The 20071-nt window shown below is 54.2% G+C and overlaps 1 protein-coding gene across 7 annotated transcripts in view; it reads right to left on the minus strand.

Moving 5' to 3' along the window:
- Nucleotides 1-20071, minus strand: part of tcf4 (transcription factor 4) — a 122007-nt gene that overhangs the window by 20452 nt on the left and 81484 nt on the right. For all 7 annotated transcript variants that reach the window (XM_084693323.1, XM_084693320.1, XM_084693321.1 and 4 more), the window contains 3 exons: nt 2224-2329; nt 1643-1776; nt 1370-1505 (listed from right to left, as the gene is read on the minus strand). In XM_084693323.1, the coding sequence (XP_084549449.1) occupies nt 1370-1505; nt 1643-1776; nt 2224-2329 (376 nt within the window). The remainder of the gene's footprint in view (nt 1-1369; nt 1506-1642; nt 1777-2223; nt 2330-20071) is intronic.

A 20071-nucleotide genomic window follows, 5' to 3' on the forward strand; every position in this document is an offset into this window, starting at 1 on the left:
TCACAGACAAGCACACACACACACACGCACACATCTTACATAACCCCCCCGTCCCCCGCCCCCCGTCCCCGAAAAAGAAAAACTCCTGACTGCAACTCCAAATCTGAACAATCCATTAATGAAATTGGCTAGCCAATGGGGGTTGGGAGATGGGAGGTGAGGGGGGTTAAAGAGAAATCGAAAAGCAAGTCTAAAACGGCCATATGTTTTCGGAGGGGCGTCGAGGGTCGGGGTAATCCTCCGGGCTCCATCACGTCACAGCAACGCCAGCACTAACTCAGCCCAGCGGCTTACAACTCAACCCCCAGAAGATCTCGCCGGGGCAATTTGAAGCATATGTACGAGAAAATCTCTTTCAATAAATGAGAGCTTAAATGTCGCGCGGGGGGGGGGGGGGGGGGGGGGGGGGCCTTCGAACGGGAACCATCTCTTATCCCCCCTCTGACGTTTTGAAAAGGATTGACAATTGGCTTTGGCGTGGCCTGGATTCACCTAGCCGCCGCCGTTTATCATCTCCCTCAAACGAAGCGGGCTTTGCAGGGATGTACCGTACAGTGGCCCGCGGACAGCTACGGCGTATGGAAGCGGAAAATGGTTCGGACGGGTCCACATATACGTCGTCCGCCCTCTGGTTTGAATCTGTCGACGTCGGCACGAACGCGGCGTGCCGTCGGCGACTTGTCCGCTTTTTCTCGCCACGTATGAACACGTGTTGGCTTTGCGTCCTGTCCAAGTGTGCTCCGGGTGTGTCCTCCAGCTCCCCCCCCCCCCCCACCACCTCTCCCACCGAGTTGAAAAACCCCCCCCACACAAACACACCCCAGAACTCCCGGGGTCTGTTTGTGTGTGCACGTGTCTGTTTCATCTCCTGGTGTTTATGTTCAAGATGCGGGAGAGGGAGAGAGAGAATCACTCTGAGAGAGAAGGAGAGAGAGTCACTCTGGAACGCTGGAGACGTCCTTCAATCTGTTTCTTATTGTTGCATTATTTGTTCCGTGCGCTCCGTAGGAGCGTGGCCTTGTGGCGACCTGCCTGTCTGCAGCGGGAACAACAACGACCGCCGCCGCCGCCGGCCAATCACAGCTCCGGTTAGCGCCTCAGCCCCGACCGAGTTCACGTGGCTACACGTCATCTCTCTGTCTCACTCTCACTCTCTCTCTCCCTCTCTCTCCCTCTCTCTCTCTCCCTCTCTCTCTCTCTCCCTCTCTCTCTCTCTCTCTCTCTCTCTCTCTCTCTCTCTCTCTCTCTCTCTCTCTCTGGAACCCCTCGCCGGGGAGCTGAGAACCGTGACCGAGGACGCCCTCTCCCCCCACACCCCCCACACCCCTCCTCGCTCCGCCACCCCCTTGCCGCCCCCCCCCAAGCTCACCCATGACGCTTTCTGTGCCGTTTGTGGTGGCCGTGCACGAGGCGGCGCTGTAGTGATTGGACCCGCTGCTGCGATGGAAACTTGACATGGGAGGAAGACTGGAGTTGATGTCTGCTGAGGAGTGGGATGGATAGTTCTGGAAGGAGAGATGGAGAGATCGGAGAGAGAGAGGGGGTCAGTAACCAGGCCTGGAAGACGGAGCAGAACCAAAACCGAACACAACGGAGGAGAGAAGATTCGAGAAGATTCCGGAAGAGAGAGGGGAGGACTGACCAGTCTGTCGTGTGGGTGCAGGCCACAGTAGCTGCTGCTCTGTGGGCCGTGAGAGGAGTTGCCCAGCATGCTGCTGTAGCCGGGCTGGTTCATACTGTTGGAGGAGCTCCATGGGTCGGCGCTGTGGTGACCCTCTGATCAGGTGAGAGAGAGAGAGAGAGAGAGAGAGAGAGAGAGAGAGAGAGAGAGAGAAGGGCAGAGAGAGAGAGAGAGAAGGGCAGAGAGAGAGAGAGAGAGAGAGAGAGAGAGAGAGAGAGAGAGAGGGCAGAGAGAGAGAGAGAGAGAGAGAGAGAAGGGCAGAGAGAGAGAGAGACATAAAGGAGAAACATAGAGATAAAGAGAGAAACAGCGAGAGAGAGAGAGAGATAGAGAGAAAAATTGAAAAACATGTTAACAAAGGCATAGCTGTTTCTGGAAAATATATAACAACAGACAAACAGAAAGCTAAAGCCGTGGCCTGACTTTCGCCATTAAGTGTCAAAAAAGCACCCCCCCCCAAAAAAAAACAACACTTTATCCGCTCTCTTTAAATATCCAGTTGAGGTTGTGTGTGTATGTGTGTGTGTGTGCGTGCAGGTTACCTGGCATGAAGAAGGAGCCGGGGAAGCCTCCGCCCGGAGGTTTGGATGACGGGTAGCCCGGCGAGTCCCTGTTGTAGTCGGCCGTGCTGGCAGAGGGAGCGTACACCTGCAGGAAACACAAACAGGCCAGGTCAGACAGACAGGTCAGGTCAGACACACAGGCCAGGTCAGACAGGCCAGGTCAGACAGACAGACAGACAGGCCAGGTCAGACACACAGGCCAGGTCAGACAGGTCAGGTCAGACAGACAGGCCAGGTCAGACAGGCCAGGTCAGACAGACAGGCCAGGTCAGACAGGCCAGGTCAGACAGACAGGCCAGGTCAGACAGGCCAGGTCAGACAGGCCAGGTCAGACAGACAGGCCAGGTCAGACAGGCCAGGTCAGACAGACAGACAGACAGGCCAGGTCAGACAGACAGACAGACAGGCCAGGTCAGATCTGATCCACAGACAGGTTCGGTCAGACAGACAGACAGAGAGACACAAACACAATCAGACAGACACAAACTTTGTCGGATCAACACAGTCAGCATGAGCAGCATATGATACGGACCCAGGTCACGCACAGCTAACCCTCCATATCGGACGGGCTTAGCGACGACTGAGCGTCAGGACTTCTTGGACATAGATATTTAGCGAGTGATCGGAAGAAAAAAAAAGGTTCGAGTCTGCCCCGCTAATAGGGAAACGGCGGACGAGCCGCATGCCTGGGTCTCGCCCAGAACTAAGAGGATTGTCGCGGAGCCAAACGCGTCTGCCTCGAGGAGGCTCGGGACAGCAGACAGGGTGAAGGAGGAGGGGGGTTTCGGGGAGGAAGCACACCCAAACCTGATCGCTGAAACGGACCTTTGGGCCAACTCGGGGCCCCCCCGCTCGACGGTAAGCGTGTGGTTGCTGGGTGTGAAATGCGAGTGCGGGCGCTGGGTGTGAGGTGTGTATCGGGGGTGTGCTTGGTGTGTGTGTGTGTGTGTATGCTCGTTGTGTGTGTGTGTGTGCTCTGTGTGTGTGTACTTTGTGTGTGTGTGTACTTTGCGTGTGTGTGTGTATGCTTGGTGAGTGTGCTCTGTGTGTGTGTGTACTTTGTGTGTGTGTATGCTTGGTGTGTGTGCGTGTGTGTACTTTGTGTGTGTATGCTTGGTGTGTGTGTGTGTATGCTTGGTGTGTGTGAGTGTGTACTTTGTGTGTGTATGCTTGGTGTGTGTGCTCTGTGTGTGTGTGTGCTCTGTGTGTGTGTGTGCTCTGTGTGTGTGTGTGCTCTGTGTGTGTGTATTGTCTGGGCAGGGAATGTGTGTATGGGAGGCGGGGGAGGACAGCGCCGCTCTCTGCGGCCCCCTCAGCCATGTCAGCTGCCCGTCGACCTGCGTCACTCTCGCTCCGGCTCGGCGTCACGCCAGCCCCGCTCTCACGCTATAGGGGGCTCTGACACCAGACACCGCAGGACCACCCAGAGGCTGCAGCTGGGGCCTGTCCTCCACCGGACTGCGGGGAGGAGGAGGGCGGGAGCTCGCCCGCTGACCGCCCGCTGGCGATCCCCAGCTCAGGCGCTTCCGCGCCACGCCGTGGCTTGGCGATCGCAGCGGCCTGTCTGTCTGACCTGGCCTGTCTGTCTGACCTGGCCTGTCTGTCTGATCTGGCCTGTCTGTCTGACCTGGCCTGTCTGTCTGACCTGGCCTGGAGCCGGCAGAGGCGGACGTTCGGACTCCGTTCGGGGCGGACGGGACGCGCGGCCGACAGCGGGAAAAAAAACGACACGATGACGAGTCTCTCGGTGAGGGAAGCCGATCCGGAGGATCCGAATGAGGAAAACCTCGGAACGACCGTCTTAGCACGGAGAGGAGGAGGGCTGAGAGCCCTCAACAGAGGAGGCCTGAGAGCTTTCAGGCCCCAGATACAGACCAATCTCCCCGGACTCGAACCCAACACCAGTTCCAGGAACACTGCACACAAACAGCGCATTTACAGGGCTGCCGACCGGCCTGTCGTACTGGAAACGGCTGCACTCAAAGCACAAGTAAACTCGCACAAACACCCCAAATTGCGTGTCGAAAATGTTAACGTGCCCGTGATGCCAGAGATGCTGCAGCTTCAGGAAGCACGCTTGTTAGCGTCTTCCACCCTACATGCTTGCACCTGCTCCCGTCACGGTGAGCCACAGCTTCTGGGGGTGGGTCTCCACTTGCCTGCCTGCCTGCCTGCCTGCCTGCCTGCCTGCCTGCCTGTCTATCTGTCTGCCTGTCTGTCTTGCCTGCCTGTCTGTCCGTCCGCCTGCTTGCCTCTCTCTCTGTCGGTCTGTCTGTTTGTCTGTCTGTCTATCGGTCAGTCAGTCAGCCAGCCAGCCTATCTGTTTTCCTTCTCTGTTTACCTTCCTGTCAGTCTGTCTTCCTGCCCCGTATTCCCGTCTGCCTGCCTGCCTGCCTGTCTGTCTGTCGGTTTCCACAGCAAAATCCTCTTTAGAGACATTCCAGCATTCTAACCCCCCAGGCAGCCTCTCAATATGGCTGACACACGTGATGAAGAGTCGCAGCTTGGTATGAAACATGACAGTTTTCATCAAAGCTTCTCTTTATGTCCCCGGGCCCTGGAAGATATCAAGGAACATTCCAGGAGACTGTTTGTTCCTCTTGGGGCGAACAACAGAAGCGTGAGCAATGTGTACAGAGACAGCAAAGAGAGAGAGAGACACACACAGAGAGAGAGAGAGAGAGAGAGAGACACACAGAGAGAGAGAAAGAGAGAGAGAGAAAGAGAGAGAGACAGAGAGAGACAGAGAGAGAGAGAGAGAGACACAGAGAGAGAGAGAGACACAGAGAAAGAGAGAGACACAGAGAGAGAGAGAGAGAGACACACACAGAGAGAGAGAGAGACAGAGAGAGAGAGAGAGAGAGAGAGACACACAAAGCACACGTCGCAAGTCCCCCACATGAAAAATGAGAGAGTACAGTGACTTGTGTGGACTGTTTGCATTTCTGTGGGGACTGGAGGAGTCTATTCTGGGGCGCTGGGGCGCGTGCTGACTCCCGTGGAACGCCACGGGGACAATGAGGAAGAGAGGACGTGTCAGGTGGGGGGGGGGGGGGGGGGGGGGGCAGCTTCCAGAAGGAGAGACCAGGTAGACAATGGAGAGGGACAGAGCGAGAGAAAGAGAGAGAGACAGAGAGAGAGGAGAAAGAGACATAGAGAGAGAGAGAGAGAGAGAGAGAGAGAGAGAGAGAGAGAGAAGGGGGGAAGGAGAGAGAACACCCGCGCTCCCGTCTCTCCTGCGCTGTCTCCTAATGAACCCAACGTGTGGAACATCTGCTAAACCTCTCCAACCCCCGACCTCACCCGCAGCCCCGCTCTCCTCTCTCTCTCTCCCTCCCTCATCAACACCCCTCTACCCCCACCATCCCCCAGCCCGCCCGCCCGCCCGCCCTCCCTGGCCCCTATACCCTCCCCTCCCGTCCCGCACCCCCGCCTTGCCTACGCTCACCTTCCCGGGTCAAAACACGGCCCCGTCCCTGTGGGTGGTTAACCGCGTCAGGGTTTGACACTCCGTGGCAACACGCTCGGTGCTTCGGCATGTCAGAGGCCCGACCGGCGGGAAGCCGGTGCCAAATTTTTAAAAAGCCGCGACCGAGGTGTGTGTGTTTTGCCGCTGACCTGCGTTATTAACCTCTTCATTGAATCGACAATGGTAGAGCAAATATCACACACAAGGTCAAACCGTGGGGTGGGGCTATTTCACTTTGGACAAATAGACACTTTCGTGAGGCGGTGCTTTCGTGTCATTTGAGGACACGGCTCGGTGGACGGGCTCGGGACCCGAGGTCAGTCGATGGAAAAAGCAACAAGCCAAAAGTTACTCAATAGAAAAGTGGGGTCTCACACACAGACACACAAACAGGCGCACAGGCACGCAGACACACACACACACACTCGCGAAGAGAAATGCACGCACGCACACACAAACACAGTTTGCCGCCCGTTATCGAAAGCAGATGTGTTTGAATTGATGTACTCGGAGGGAGCCAGTCACGAAAAAACCCTTGAAACCCCCTTTTTCCCGGTTCCTTCCAACCACCTCCCCAACCCCCCCGCCCCCGCTACACCTGTGCCTGCCCCCCCCCCCCCCCCCCTCCGTGAGCACCCCAAAACACAAACCAGATTGGCCCCTGCGGAGATCGGCGGAACCGGTCGTGGCCGGACCGGGCCAAAAGCATCACCGGCCCGGTCTGGGGAGAGAGAGGGAGGGCGTATCCACTCTCTCACACAGCCACGAGGGGGTTTGGCTTCTGGGACGGCCGACTCGACCCGAACCCCTACTTAGCCACACCCCCGCCCTCCCTCCCTTCCTCCATCTCTCTCTCTCTCTCTCTCTCTCTGTCCAGCTCCACCTCTCACCTCCTGCCCCCCCCCCCCTCCTCCTACAGGAAACTAATTAGACAGCTCATCGTGGCCTCCGTGTTCGCTGGGCGCTGGGGCCCCCAACGCGAGGGCCTGCCACAGGGGCCCCCGCTAATGCACAACACATGGAGGCGGGGGGGGGGGGCAGGGGACAGAGGACGAGAGAGAGACCGAGAGAAGGTGAAGAAGAGAGAGAGAATTCAAGGGAGCGAGGGAGAAAGAAAGAGAGAGAGAGAGAGAGAGAGAGAGAGGAAGAAAGGGAGAAAAGGAGCGAAAACAAGGGAGGGGAAAGAGAGTCAAAGAGAAAGACAGGCGGTGTAGGGGAGAAGGGGGGAAGGGGGGGGGGGGGGGGTGGGGGGTAGGGGGGGGGGGGGGTTAAAGCGGAAGGAAATCCCGCCCACCTCCAGCCTGGCCTTTATTCCATCAACCTGCAATTGTGGTAATGTGCTCCAGATGCGGGCTTCCTTCCCCGGGTCCAGACCCGAGAGCCCCGAGCCAGGCAGAGGCAGCTCACACTGGGAAGACGTGCGCAGGGGCCCCCGGGCCCGGCCCGAAGATCGCTTGCCTTAATTGATTCCACATGAACCAAACCGGAGGGAGGCAAGGAAGGTTGAGGGGGACGAGGGGGATGTGGGGGGGGGGAGCAAGCACATGCTAGTGCACACGCACCCCGTCGAGTAAACATGCACGCGCGCGCTCGTCGGAAAAAATACGATGAAAAAAAAAGAACTTTCCGGGCCTCCCTGCGGAGGAATGGCTTCCTGTGGCTTGATTAGGGCGCTCCGCGCCAAGACAAGTGTGCGCCTCAGCAGTGTGCACCTGTGTCTGAAGGAGGTAGTGGGTTTCTTGCCCTCCCCCCACACCCCCTTCCTCCCCCCTCCCCCCCCCCAGTCAGTCAGTCAGTCACACCCGAGGGGGGCTGGTGCGTATGTGTGGTTGCGAGTTGAGTGAGTGTGAGAAGGGGGGGGGGGGGCCCTCGTGTCTACACCCTGCACGAGGGGCAGGTGGGGTTCCCACCGCGGGAACAACGCCCCGGGGGGGGGGGGGGGGGGTGTTGGGGTGTGGTGGAGGAGGAGGGGGGGGGGGGAGCATGGGGAGAGCGCTTCCCGTTTCCCTCCGACCACGGACAACGAGGGCGTCAAGGCCTCGCGACGACATTGCGACCCCGCCAGCCTCCACCAGGACCCCGCCAGCCTCCACCAGGACCCCGCCAGCCTCCACCAGGACCCACCAGGACCCCGCCAGCCTCCACCAGGACCCCGCCAGCCTCCACCAGGACCCACCAGCCTCCACCAGGACCCCGCCAGCCTCCACCAGGACCCCGCCAGCCTCCACCAGGACCCCGCCAGCCTCCACCAGGACCCACCAGCCTCCACCAGGACCCCGCCAGCCTCCACCAGGACCCCGCCAGCCTCCACCAGGACCCCGCCAGCCTCCACCAGGACCCCACCAGGACCCCACCAGCCTCCACCAGGACCCCACCAGCCTCCACCAGGACCCTCGCACCACAAAGCACAGGAGGCTGCAGTTCCGACGCACACGCCCCACGCGCTTCACAACAGCCCCTCGTAAACCCCTCCCCCCTATGTCTGGCTCCCGCTCCTCCACCTCCGTGGCGTGTCTGCCCCTGAGAGTGGCAGGCCCCGACCCTGCCGGGAGGGGACGCGTCCTCCACCGTCACCGGCACGTCCCCTATGCCCGAGGTCGCATCTCCAGTCCGATGCCTCGCTGGCGTTTACAACCGCGCCGCCCTCCACTGCTTCGGATCTCACGACGAGCACCTGCCACGCTATAGCGCACGCACGCGCACAAACGCACGCGCGGTCCAGCTGGCGCTGACAGGCTCACTGTGTGGTCTGCAGGACGGGGACATGTATAATTCAGCGGGGCTCGCCATATCGAGAACGCACACGGGCCAAAACGATAAGCAGCCCTACAGGGAGATAGTGTGCGCGTGTGTGCTGCCGCAATAGCGGGACCTGATTGTCTATAGGAGGGAGCTTTTGATGTGCCCTGCATATATTGACCCCCCCCCGCTGACTGCATGCGCACCGCTCTCCATATTCACCTCGGTGAACTAGACGCCCCGCAGCGCGCGCGCGCGTGTGAAAACCTCCTTCCACACCGCCCCGCCTCCTTCCCCCTAACTGGCTGTCAGTCTGGAGTATTTGTGGTGACACACACACACACACACACACACACACACACAGAGGTAGGGATACGAGGGAGGTGGAGAGGGGTCGATGGGCAGCGCTCACTCAGGTGGATGTACGGAGCTATTGCATAAACGACTCCCCCCCCTCCTGCCCTCCCCCCTCCTGCCCTCCCCCCTCCCTACACACACCATCCTGCCCCCCCGACCCAGATAAAGCGCACGGACAACGGCGTGGCACGCGACACTGGCGACGCTCGCCGCCCGCCAAACAAACTGCACGGTTCGAAGACGGAGATTGGAACCGCGCGTCCATGGGGGGACGGAAGACAGGATTGGGGAGGGGGGGGGGGGGGCGCGCGGAAGAAAGCGCTTCTTTGAAGGGAGCGCGGGGGGGCGATAAGACGGGGTTATCTCGTCATCCCGGCGCGGCGTGCTCTCCCAGGGTGAAATGGGAAATGTCAGACACGCGGCGTGGCGCGGGGAAGAATCGGCAAAACCCAGAAAGAAAACAACGGGGATGACACGGCCGGGATATCGGGGGGTTGGGAGTAGGGCGGGGGGTGGCTGCACGACCAGCGACAGGGCAGAGAGCGGCCATGTTTGCTTTTCCTCCGACAACCGGGGGGAGCATCGATGTTTGCTCTCGCTCGTTGTCCTCGCTCCTGTTTCCCTGGTCGTGCATCTACCTGCGGTGGGCTTCGGGGTCGCCACGGACACTCATCTTTGCAGCGGCCCCGTCGCTGTCGCTGTTGACACACACGCCTTCTCTCCCAATGCCCCCGCTCTTTGGTAGAGCGCCCTCTGAAGGGGAGGCCCTGTGCTGCAGTTCCCCCTGCAGGCTGGTGAATGTCCTACTGGTTGGAAACGAGGACCTTCTATTCAGTTTTTATTATCTGTCCTAGCCACCCCAACGCTCCTCCCCCCCCCCCCCCCCCACCCCTTCTCTTTCAACCTGCCTAGTGATTCCAGAAGCTGGCAGTGACGCTGGCAAGCAGTGGGCACCGTGCCCGGGCCTGCCTCTCTGCCCCCCCCCTCCCCCCTCCCCGCCACAGATGACGGTTGCGACACTCTGCCTCGATCTGGGTTCTGATCGCGCGCTCGTGCTCTGCCTCCATCTTGGTTTTTTTGCGTGAGGTGGTTTGGGGGACCTGTCCGGGACCTGCTAAGGACCGGGCGGGGGGGGCGGGGGAGGGGGGGGGGGGTCGGAGAGGAAGAAATACAAAAAAACACACAGACTGGCCATACCGCCCGATTTCTCTTGGCGAACAAAAAAGTAGAATGAAAAACGAGAGCAATTTCAGCGTGTTTATATTGCAGCCTCCAAATGAATTCAAGATGGTGGCTGGGCTGAGGGAACAGCAGACTCTGCCGGGGGGGGGGGGGGGGGATCTGATCAAAGACATTCAATTCAGCAATTTGGAGTTTTTTTTTTAATTGACCACTAATTAGGTCAAATTAACCCCGAGAAAAGCTTGGCCTCATTGCGAGGTGATGCAGGAGGGAAACGTGTGTGTGTGCTGGTGGGAGTGCGTGTGGGGGGTATTAGAGGGCTCTCACACGGGCACACCTCTGTCGGGGGTGCGAGTGGCCCCCTCAGAAGGGGGCGCGCAGCGGAGGTCTTTTCCTGGGGACTGCTTCCGGGAGGTTCATCAAAAGAAGCGCGTGTACGCAACTATGTGTTTGTGCGTGAGGGTTTAACGATGTGCGCCTGGCTGCTACTACGGTGGGAAGATGTGATTGGTGTCAGTGTCTGGTGGGGTGTGTGTGTGTGTGTGGGGGGGGGGGGTGGGGGGGGGGGGGGGGGGTTGTGTGTGTGTGTGTGGGGCTGGGGGGGTGGAGGGGGCTGCAGGGTTAGGAGTCTGCTGCACAGATGGTAGAGGGGAGGCGGGGCGCTTTACAGCACCTTAAAAGGATCAATGCCGCTAGACCCCCCCACCCCCTCCTCCCCGCCTCACCCCCCCCCTCCCCCCTCTCACACTCCCTTTCTTCTTTGCCCTGCTGCTTTTCTCCCCTTCTTGGTGACGTGCCAGGTAGGCGAGAGCTCAGCTCCCGTGGCCTTCTGGGATATCGGGAGAGGCCTCGGCACCGAACAATGGACCCTGTGCCCTCCCCCCTCCCCCAGGGGGATATTCACTGCACCAAATCTTTGTGGGGAGGGGGTGGGCGGGGTTAAGGGGGCTTGATCTCAATCTAAGCCGCCACCCCCTCCCCCCTCGCCCCCCCCCCCCCCCCCCCCCGCCCCAGCCTGACCTGAACGGATAAAGAAATCAATAAGACAACTGCGCATGCCGATGAAGGGTACGGCTGTTTTTATTTCCCGTGGCGTCGGGGCTTTAACAGAGTGGAACCGCCGGGGCCGTGTGTGAGCACACCGTCCCACGGCCTTCTCCGCTCTCTTTCCCATCGCCCCGGGGATTACCAGCTGAGCCCCTAGCGAGTCCCCCCTCCTCCCCGCACACAAGCACGCTCCCCCCCCCCCCCCCCCCAAATATAAAAAAACACATTTCCGGTGTCATAAATAAGACACGTACTGTATTCCTCTGTGATAAAAAACAAAAACAATAATAAGATGCCTCCTGTCTTCGACAACGTCGGTGTGGCCCGGTCCCAAGCACTCGATGAGTGGTGCCCTCTGGTGGGCTACGCCTGAAACTGTTCCCCCCCCCCCCCGCGCCCGGCACAGGCGCGAGCCCGTCGTCGCGGCGCCGAGAGCGTTTCGACTGTAATCTACAGCGATACGGGGAGAAAAAAACGTCGGAGAAAAAAAAAAACGCGAACCCCCGACGTGAGCTCGTCATTGTGTTCTTTTGCGAGCGGAGACCCCCCCCCCCCCCGCCCGCCTCCCTTACCCCCCCCCCCCCCCCCTTGTAATCGTCAACAAAAGCAAATGAGGGGATAGCTCTGTGGATGATGTCTGTGGTGATTGTGAGACAGCTTAGCGGAGCTGTGACTCCAATCTCCCACCCAGGACAAGGAAACGCACACACACAAACACACGCACACACACAAACACACACACACACACACACAGACATCTAGGGAGGAGTGTAGCAGTGCCGTGGCACCCACACAGACATGACACCACACACAGGACAGTGGAGGAAGAAAAGAAGAACAAATATATAGAAAAAGTCTCTCAACGAATCATCCGACATGCCCACCCGCTCAGAAGTCACATTCTAATGATCATCAACGACGGAAAGAAAAACCCCAAATCTATAATTCTCTGGAATGTTCTTATCTGTATATGCCCAAATAGAAAACCAGAGCCGTAATCGGGTGCCATTTGTTGTTGTTATGGAGACTGGCCGGCCAATGGCGGGGTGTGCGGCCCACGTATAGATCATCGTGACAGACCGAGGGATCTCTGTGCGTTGTTGGTCGGGCGGGATGGAGTCGGGAAGCCCACTCGAGGGTTTGCGAGGCGGGGAAATCCGAGACGCCGGCGTATTCCTCAATATCCCGCGAGGTGAGAGACCTCCAGCTCATTTCAATGGACGGGGGATGGAGAAGCCTGCCCTGGCTCCCTTTCCTCGGAGTAAACATTAATGCACTTTATAATGGCCCCTCCGAGCCAACAGCGCAAACAGGAAATAGCTTTCGGCTCGTCCGGCATGGCAGGGGCCAGGGGAGCCATCTCCGGGGCTTGACAGCTAATAAGGCTCCCGCACCCCCTCCCCACCCCGCATCCCTGTCGCGGGGGAAAACGGCCATCGGAGAAATACAAATCATAAATGAATACAAAAAAACGCCTCGCTTTTTGAAAATACAGGGAGAGTCAATAACCGCCGGGTTTCCAGACTACACAGAAGGAGCCTCACTCGGAGAGGATGACATCACACACCGTCACACACACACTCACCGCACTCACAAGTAAACACACACGCGCACACAACAAAGTAAAAAGACACTTGACAGGGCTCAGAAAATAAAGTGCAAAGTGACTAAGAATCCAGCCCCAGCAATGAGGGAACAGGCCGGAGATAGGCAACAACAACAAAAAGGAGAAATGGAGGAGGAATCCACGTTTGCCTTTCCTAAGACTTAAGTCGCGGCTACAGAGGTCATTTCCTGATCTGTCAAGTGGCAACTCTCTTCCTGCGTTCACCGCGATGGCAGCAGCAAAGATATCCATTAGCAGGGGCTGGAAGAAAAAGACAGGTTTCTGCGTCGGGAGAGAAGGAGAGAATTTCCACAGGTGACGGATCTTTACGAGAGGCTTTTGGGAGGCTTTTTTAACATTTATTATTTGCGAGTCCTTTCAAGGTATAGGGTTTTTGGCAACTGACCACAGCGTTTTCTCCTCCTAATTTAATTTAATTACCGCCATATGTCAGCCTCTGCCAGCGCTTGTTACCGTTCTCTGGCTTTCTACTCCGCCGGGCTGTCAGGATTCTTTACACAACGCACACTCTCACACGCGCGCGCGCGCGCACACGCGCACTAAACTAACAAACTATGCGAGGTACAAAGTAAAGAAGAAAAAAGAAGTCGGCAAAAAACACACAACAACAGTACGATGGGGAGGATAAATCGAGGAGAAGCTCTTTGAAGAAACCGAAAACGCCTCGGAAACGGTCCTGCCGATCAGAGCAAGGAAACGGGTCACAAAAACGTACGCCTGCGCCGCGGTGCTGCGTGCGGTGAAGGCAGCAGACGTGTGTGGAAGTTGCTCGTGTGGAGCCGTGCGCGCGTGCCCCCGGCGGCACCGGGCCCTGAGTCAGGGCGGCTCAGCGGTCGAGCAGCGAGGCAAACGCCAGGACCACACAGCGAGCTTCGGCCCCCGTGTTTACCTCACGAACCATAAACATGTCTGGCCCAGAGATTGACTCCAGGTAAGTGACCTCGTAGGAAAGACAGCTCGACGGACGGCGTGGCGCGTCCAATAAGCGCGAGGTATTCGGTGTGCGGTGGACGCCGACGTGCATGGCGGGAAAGACGAAAACAACGATTGGGCGAGGATGTTTGTTTCCGAAAGGCTACCGTAAAATGTGGGCCACATCCTGTATTCAGCACCAAAGGCCGTAAACACGCCTGTCTCAGACCAGGAAAGACACCCGATATGTGGATGAATTAGTACTGTACTCAACTTGTACTCTCACATCCTCAGAGGACTAAGGTCTCACGCAGCCCGAACCCCGTCAAGCAGATTCATCGGGGCTGGTTCACGCGTAAACGCCCTGCTTCCACACCGAGAAGCTGCGCAGTAGACAATGTGCCAAATCCATTTTTCAGGATTACTCGGGAGCGATGGGGAGAAAATCTGGGATGGTTTACCCGGATCTCCGCGGGGCCTCGTGGAAGGTGAACGCTGGGAAAGTTGATAAACTCCTAGACCCAGTGAGGAGAAGATATCTCCATGAAAAGGACGGGCGGTGGACCACAAAAAAAAAAAAGAGATAAACAAGCTTGATTTGGTCTTGATGGGGGAAAAGACTGGGAAAGACAGGGACTGGATTTGGGGGGGGAAAGAGAGGAACCTGTTTTCCTTGACCGGCTTTGGGACATTGCCATTTGGCTGCTTGACAACCGATTAATTGCCACCATAAATAATCAATTGTCAGAGTAATTAGGAGCAAATCTCAAACTTTCAGGGAGCGCATTTCTCACAAACGAGCATGGAAACGGAAAACCAAGTCCAGCACACACCCAGAGATGTATAGGGTGCCTTCCAGCAACTGCAGCCATCACCAGACCCGTATGCACACACACACACACACACACACGCACACACACACACGCACACACACACACTGGCTTCTCCCACTGGCACCCTCCACAGTGCCACAGTACATACTCCTACCCCAGTCTTTGTTTAGTTGTTGTGGTGGCAATCCCTCGCCGTTGTTATTCTTACATTTGCAGGAGCCTTGACATTCACCCCCTGCGCCCGTCGCCAACGGCAGCCGCCGTCGGCCAATCGGCAGTGGCTTTGGGAGTGCGGCCGCCGGAGGGTGAAAAAACAAACGTGTGGGAGCTGGTGTCACCGACTCGAAGCCGAGCAAGCGGGCGACGACGGCGGCACTTTAACCGCGAGTGCACACACACAGCATTCTGTAGCCCACATATCCGTGTATCCACTTGTTTTCATTGGTGTTCTCGGGCATGTTTATTTTTTTTATCGTTCTGGGAAAGAGGGGAGGGAGATTGAAACGCTGGTAGACGTTGCGGAGTGGAGCGACGAGGGGTCTGGAGAAGATTTGGTCCTGGCTGATCCATATCGAGTTAATCGGTATTAAGATCGGGGGCCTCGTGGGCAGGGCTGCAGCGCCATCTTGATTCCATGAGAAGGACCCTCTCTAATGACGAACATATGGGCCCAAACTCCCCTACAGACTACAGAATCGGGATCGCATTATTTGGCGCAGATTGTAATAATAAAACGGCTGAGATCAAAGCCATGATTACTTCAGCGTTTCGGACAGTTTCTCTCTTTAACTCTCTCTCTCTCTCCCCCAGCTTCACATAGCTATTTTCTGCTCTTTGAGATAAAAGACAAATATAACTGGGCATCCATCAAGGGTCATTGATAGACTGACAATGCCGGCATGAGATATGGTAGGTTCAGATTTAAAGGAGCGTGGGAGGGTTTTGAAGGTTGCTGGTTCGAGTCCCAAGGTAGGACGTACTTGGAGGCATTGTTGTTGTGGTGAACTTGACCGTGGCAGCAGAGAAGGGTGTAAAAAAAAAAAAACGCAGAGAGGAGTCATTAGACAGGGTGTCCGGATGACTGGTGCAAGGTCTGGAGCCACAAGCATCCCGAGCAGTGCTTTGTGAGCTGGGCACGCTCACCGGAGATTGAGAATGGCCTATTTTCCAATCGCCGTGGCATCGTCCTGACCAGGAGCGCCGGGCATCCCACCAACGGGCTTCACAGCGTGGCACAGACCCTTCTCGTCTGCCAGACCACCACCGACACGATCCCTGCCTCTGAAGACGTGTGTGTGTGTGTGTGTGTCCATGATCATTCAAAGGTCCATGTAACAGCACTAATTCCATTTGGGAATTCTGGTTGAAGCGAACACTGACTCACACAGGAGGATCAAAAGCAGAGTACACACGCCAGATGAAAGACAGACGAGTCATTGACCGTGGGTCTGAATCCGCCTTTGTTTTTTGCCGCCCGTCGGATTTGACTGTTTGGTCAATAACCGATAAATGGTTCATTTTGCTAATTGGGACGTTTTCAAACTGGAACTACGTTTTGTTTTCTAGTACATGCAATCTGTCCAAGGGTAAAAATAGACTGTACACCCTTTTTTTTTTTCACAACTTGGCAGCCCCTCCCCCCCCCCCTCGCTAATTCAGGGTTCAACAATACAACAGCAATAACGACAACGAGAAAGAGCAAACACTTTTGCCAATTTTGTCATACCGCCGTGACCACTTTACTCAGCGTTTTGCATAAATTCTCTTTTGCACAACATATGTCGGTGAGGCCCAGCCTCTCAAAGGCACTCACAGGCCCACACAGCCGGGGGATGACCTAGTTCAATGGGATTTAGTCCCCCCCCCCCCCCCTTGACAAAAGATCTATTTTAACATCCATAATGAGGGGACAGTATAGGCGCTGCGGCCAGAGCAAGTGTGTCATGTCCACAGTCTGGGCCCAAAGTGGTGTCACCCCGAAACCCCAGAGAGGGGTTAGACTGACACACACACACACAAACTTAAACACACACACACACACACACACGCGCTAGAGAGAGTAACCTAGGGAAGTGGCTCTGCCGGCTTGGTTCTATTCAGGTGCACCGTGCCTGTGAATAATGTTGACACTGTATACCCCCGTCCCCCCGTCCCCCCCCTCTGTCCTGGCAGTGTGGCTGTGTGGACTGCATGCCCACATGCGCGCCGTCACCTCCTTTCAACATGGACGCTGCCGTCGCCATGTCGTAGAGCCGTACTCCCGGTATGCCAGTCTACCCCCTCCTCCTCCTCCTCCTCTCCGTGCTGACAGTTTGATCAGACGGGCACAGCCTGGCATCGGTTCAGTCGCGGGGGTGCCCGACTCGGGCACGGCATCGCAGAAAACCTTCCTTCCCACGGCTTTGTGTGGAAAAATCCCCCGGCTATCCGAGGAATGCCGCCTCGCGAGGCCCGATCCTGGCCCCGTCCATATGGGGCACGGAGAAAGAGGCTCTCGCAGCGTGTTCCACCCGGTTCTGGCAACAGAACCGTCCTGATGCCGCGGTCTACGATGCAGCGTGAAGATGAATGGGGGAGGGAATTCAGGGCGAGAAACATTTAACGCACACTCGAGAGCTGGGTACAGTTGAGTGTACAGTTGAGTGTACACAACTGTACCCTGGCATGGGGAGGGGAAATGTACGGGTAGAATCGTACTGGTCATTTACTGCATCCAGATTATTTGATAAGTAGAACGACAACTGGTTTTAAACATTCAATATTGATCCATATTAGTCGTGAAATCCATGATGAAATTAGGACACCTGTGACTTTGTCTGAAATGACAAATTACAGTAAAGATTTACACTTATGTTCTCGTACAAATAAGAAACGTGTTATCTGTAAGCCAATTTGGACACAAATGTCTCCTTCAATGTTGTAGTGTTTACGGAACATTTGTAACAGAGAACAATCTATAGCAATGTACATACAACAATCTATCTTAAAACTGTCATTTCTAAAAGGATAACAGTCGCTGCAAGCCTTATCCTTTATTTTAATTGCCTGACAATCACACAGCACCTGTGAACATTATATATTTATTTAATATAAATTGTATTGTCATACATTTCAATCTGACAGATTACTCTTGATTCTACTTCATCGTAATTTTTTACTATTCTTTTATTATTATTATTATTATAAGTGAGTAGTATATAGTAGTATTTATTTAATAATCATAGCATTAGCATTAATTACATCTGTATTAATGTTCATTATTATTCATAAAAATCCCTAAGAGATATATATGACTCGAGAGACCTAATTTAATTAATTGAACATAATACTCTAAAGATCTAATGTAGACAAACTCATAACTTAGTCTCATTTAGTAAAGTAAAGAACCCAATTAATATAATTTATAATTTTCTATTTGACAATGTTTCTCCACTATGTATCAGTACTGAATACATTGATAAAACTACTGTAACCTGATACATTAAATAAAGATTAATAATTTTTATACAATAATTTGGGTATTTCTGTCTTCAACCATACACAGTAAAAGGTCAACAATTATAGAAAAATTGGTCACTGTCGCCCGAATTCTGATATTACTTTGATCTGTTTAAAGAAGATATTCACACCACAATTATAGATTGAAAATCTCAATGTTTTCTGAAATTGTAAAATTGTAGTGAAGATTTTGGCCAGACGATGCAAAGTTAATGTTGTCGCGGCTAATTAAAACTTCAGGATAATTCCGATATTGCGTTTGCATAACAATGGCGACTGGGAAGCTATGTTTTAAATGAGCTTGTGTGGAGGCCCTTTTGTTTTTGCCTCTCTTTTGTTGACTCATTGGGCAAGGCTGCTCCTTCAGCCTCTCCAGACTCCAGACCCACAGCTCAGCCGGACCGGCTGCTGCTCCACTTTCCCTCCACAGAGCCGGAGACCAACCGCACCAGACGCTGCATTTTCCTAACGTGTCCCCTTCCCCTTTTTTTCCCTCTGTAAAGTGGCAAATACCCAACAATAAAGGGCCCAAAAATAAACCACCTATCAATAGGCTTTTAGGGGCAAAACAACCGTTTTCTCATACGTGTTTCTTATCCGCCAAACGCACAGCATAAACAAGCCCAGCGAGATGCTTGGCACCGAATCAAGAGGCGCACAATGCACCTACCCAGGGCCGCACAATGCCCCGTGTATCATAAACAAAAATCGGATTGTACGGCCTCTGTACAAAGAAGGACTGTGTTTATCAAAGAGGGCACGGCGATGCCAAGTCGGTGCAGGCCGAGACCCTAATGTCACTTCTCCCCTAGGCCGCTAAACAGGCCCAGGCACACCCTTGCCAGGCGGGAAACTTTAACCGCCAGTTGTTACTGAACAGCCGTTGTCTGTTGGCATTGCGAGAACGCGGTAAAACTAAATGTCAAAACAGGTCCTTTTTGAAACGCAATTTGAAAAAACTATAATAACGCAATATAGATATTTTCAAAAACAAAATCATGATACATAATATAACTGTCAGAATTATAATAACCAAAATACAATATTATTATATATAAGTAGTAGCAATATTATTATTGCTATTGCTGTTATTATTTACAATTTACTAAATTGTTGTAAATTGTTGTCTGACTTCCATAAATATAGTTGTGGGTAATACAATTCCCACAATTAATATATGAAACAAATACAAGAACCAAATATAGTTATTTTCCTAAATTATTACGAAAATAACACCTACAAAAATGTACACTATTTAACTAATTAATTAGTAAAATAAATGATCAACATTTCCTTCTCAGCACACAGCTTTAAAATGGTCTTTCTCTCCACAACAAAATTATAAAACATGCCTCTTAGAAAAAGAAAAAAAAAGGTGTCTGCTTTTGTGAGGAGAGTTATCTGACATACGATCCAGTGGTGTTTAAGCTGAGATGAGGGCCAGGACAGCAGAGAGGGCCTTCAGAGCAAGGCTGCAACTGCTCTTTGCCTGCCTGCCCTACCTCTGATTGCTATCATATGGCCAAGCTATTACAGTCCAGGAGAGACAACATCACAATCCCTAGGTCCACTGGAGAAGAGTGAAGTCCCTTCCTCTCTCTCTCTCTCTCTCTCTCTCTCTCTCTCTCTCTCTCTCTCTCTTCCCCTCTCTCACTATGTCTATCAGTCCCTCACAACTAACCGAACCAAACATACAGCTTTCGCCTCGCTCTCCCACTTTCACTCTTTTCTTTCTCTCTTTTCTTTCTCTCTCTCCTTGTCACCTTTTTACCAAGGCCTGATATTTCACAGGTGTAAGGGGGCCATGGGCACCCCCTGTGACTTTCTGACACAAGCCACACACACACACACACAATAGGCTAAAATGCATGATATACTACATTTGTCAATGCATCATAGGATACGGAATAACAATAATCTCTTAGCCTGCAAGAAACTACTACATTTTATTTTATTTAACTTTACACACCGATACTAAAGTCCAATTCCCTTTCGGAAATACCTTCTTTATTAAATGAAAGCATATTAATGAAAGCCATTCAGTCAAATAACTCCTCTTTCAGTGGTCCATACTATTATCATTACATCCCATTTAACATAATAGATAAATAACTGAAGCAGCTATAACAGCATTACAGTGCTAACAGCTACTAACTCGGAACA

This window comes from Hypomesus nipponensis, chromosome 27, assembly GCF_054491055.1.
Source record: "Hypomesus nipponensis isolate SF chromosome 27, ASM5449105v1, whole genome shotgun sequence".
Classification (NCBI taxonomy): Eukaryota; Metazoa; Chordata; class Actinopteri; order Osmeriformes; family Osmeridae; genus Hypomesus; species Hypomesus nipponensis.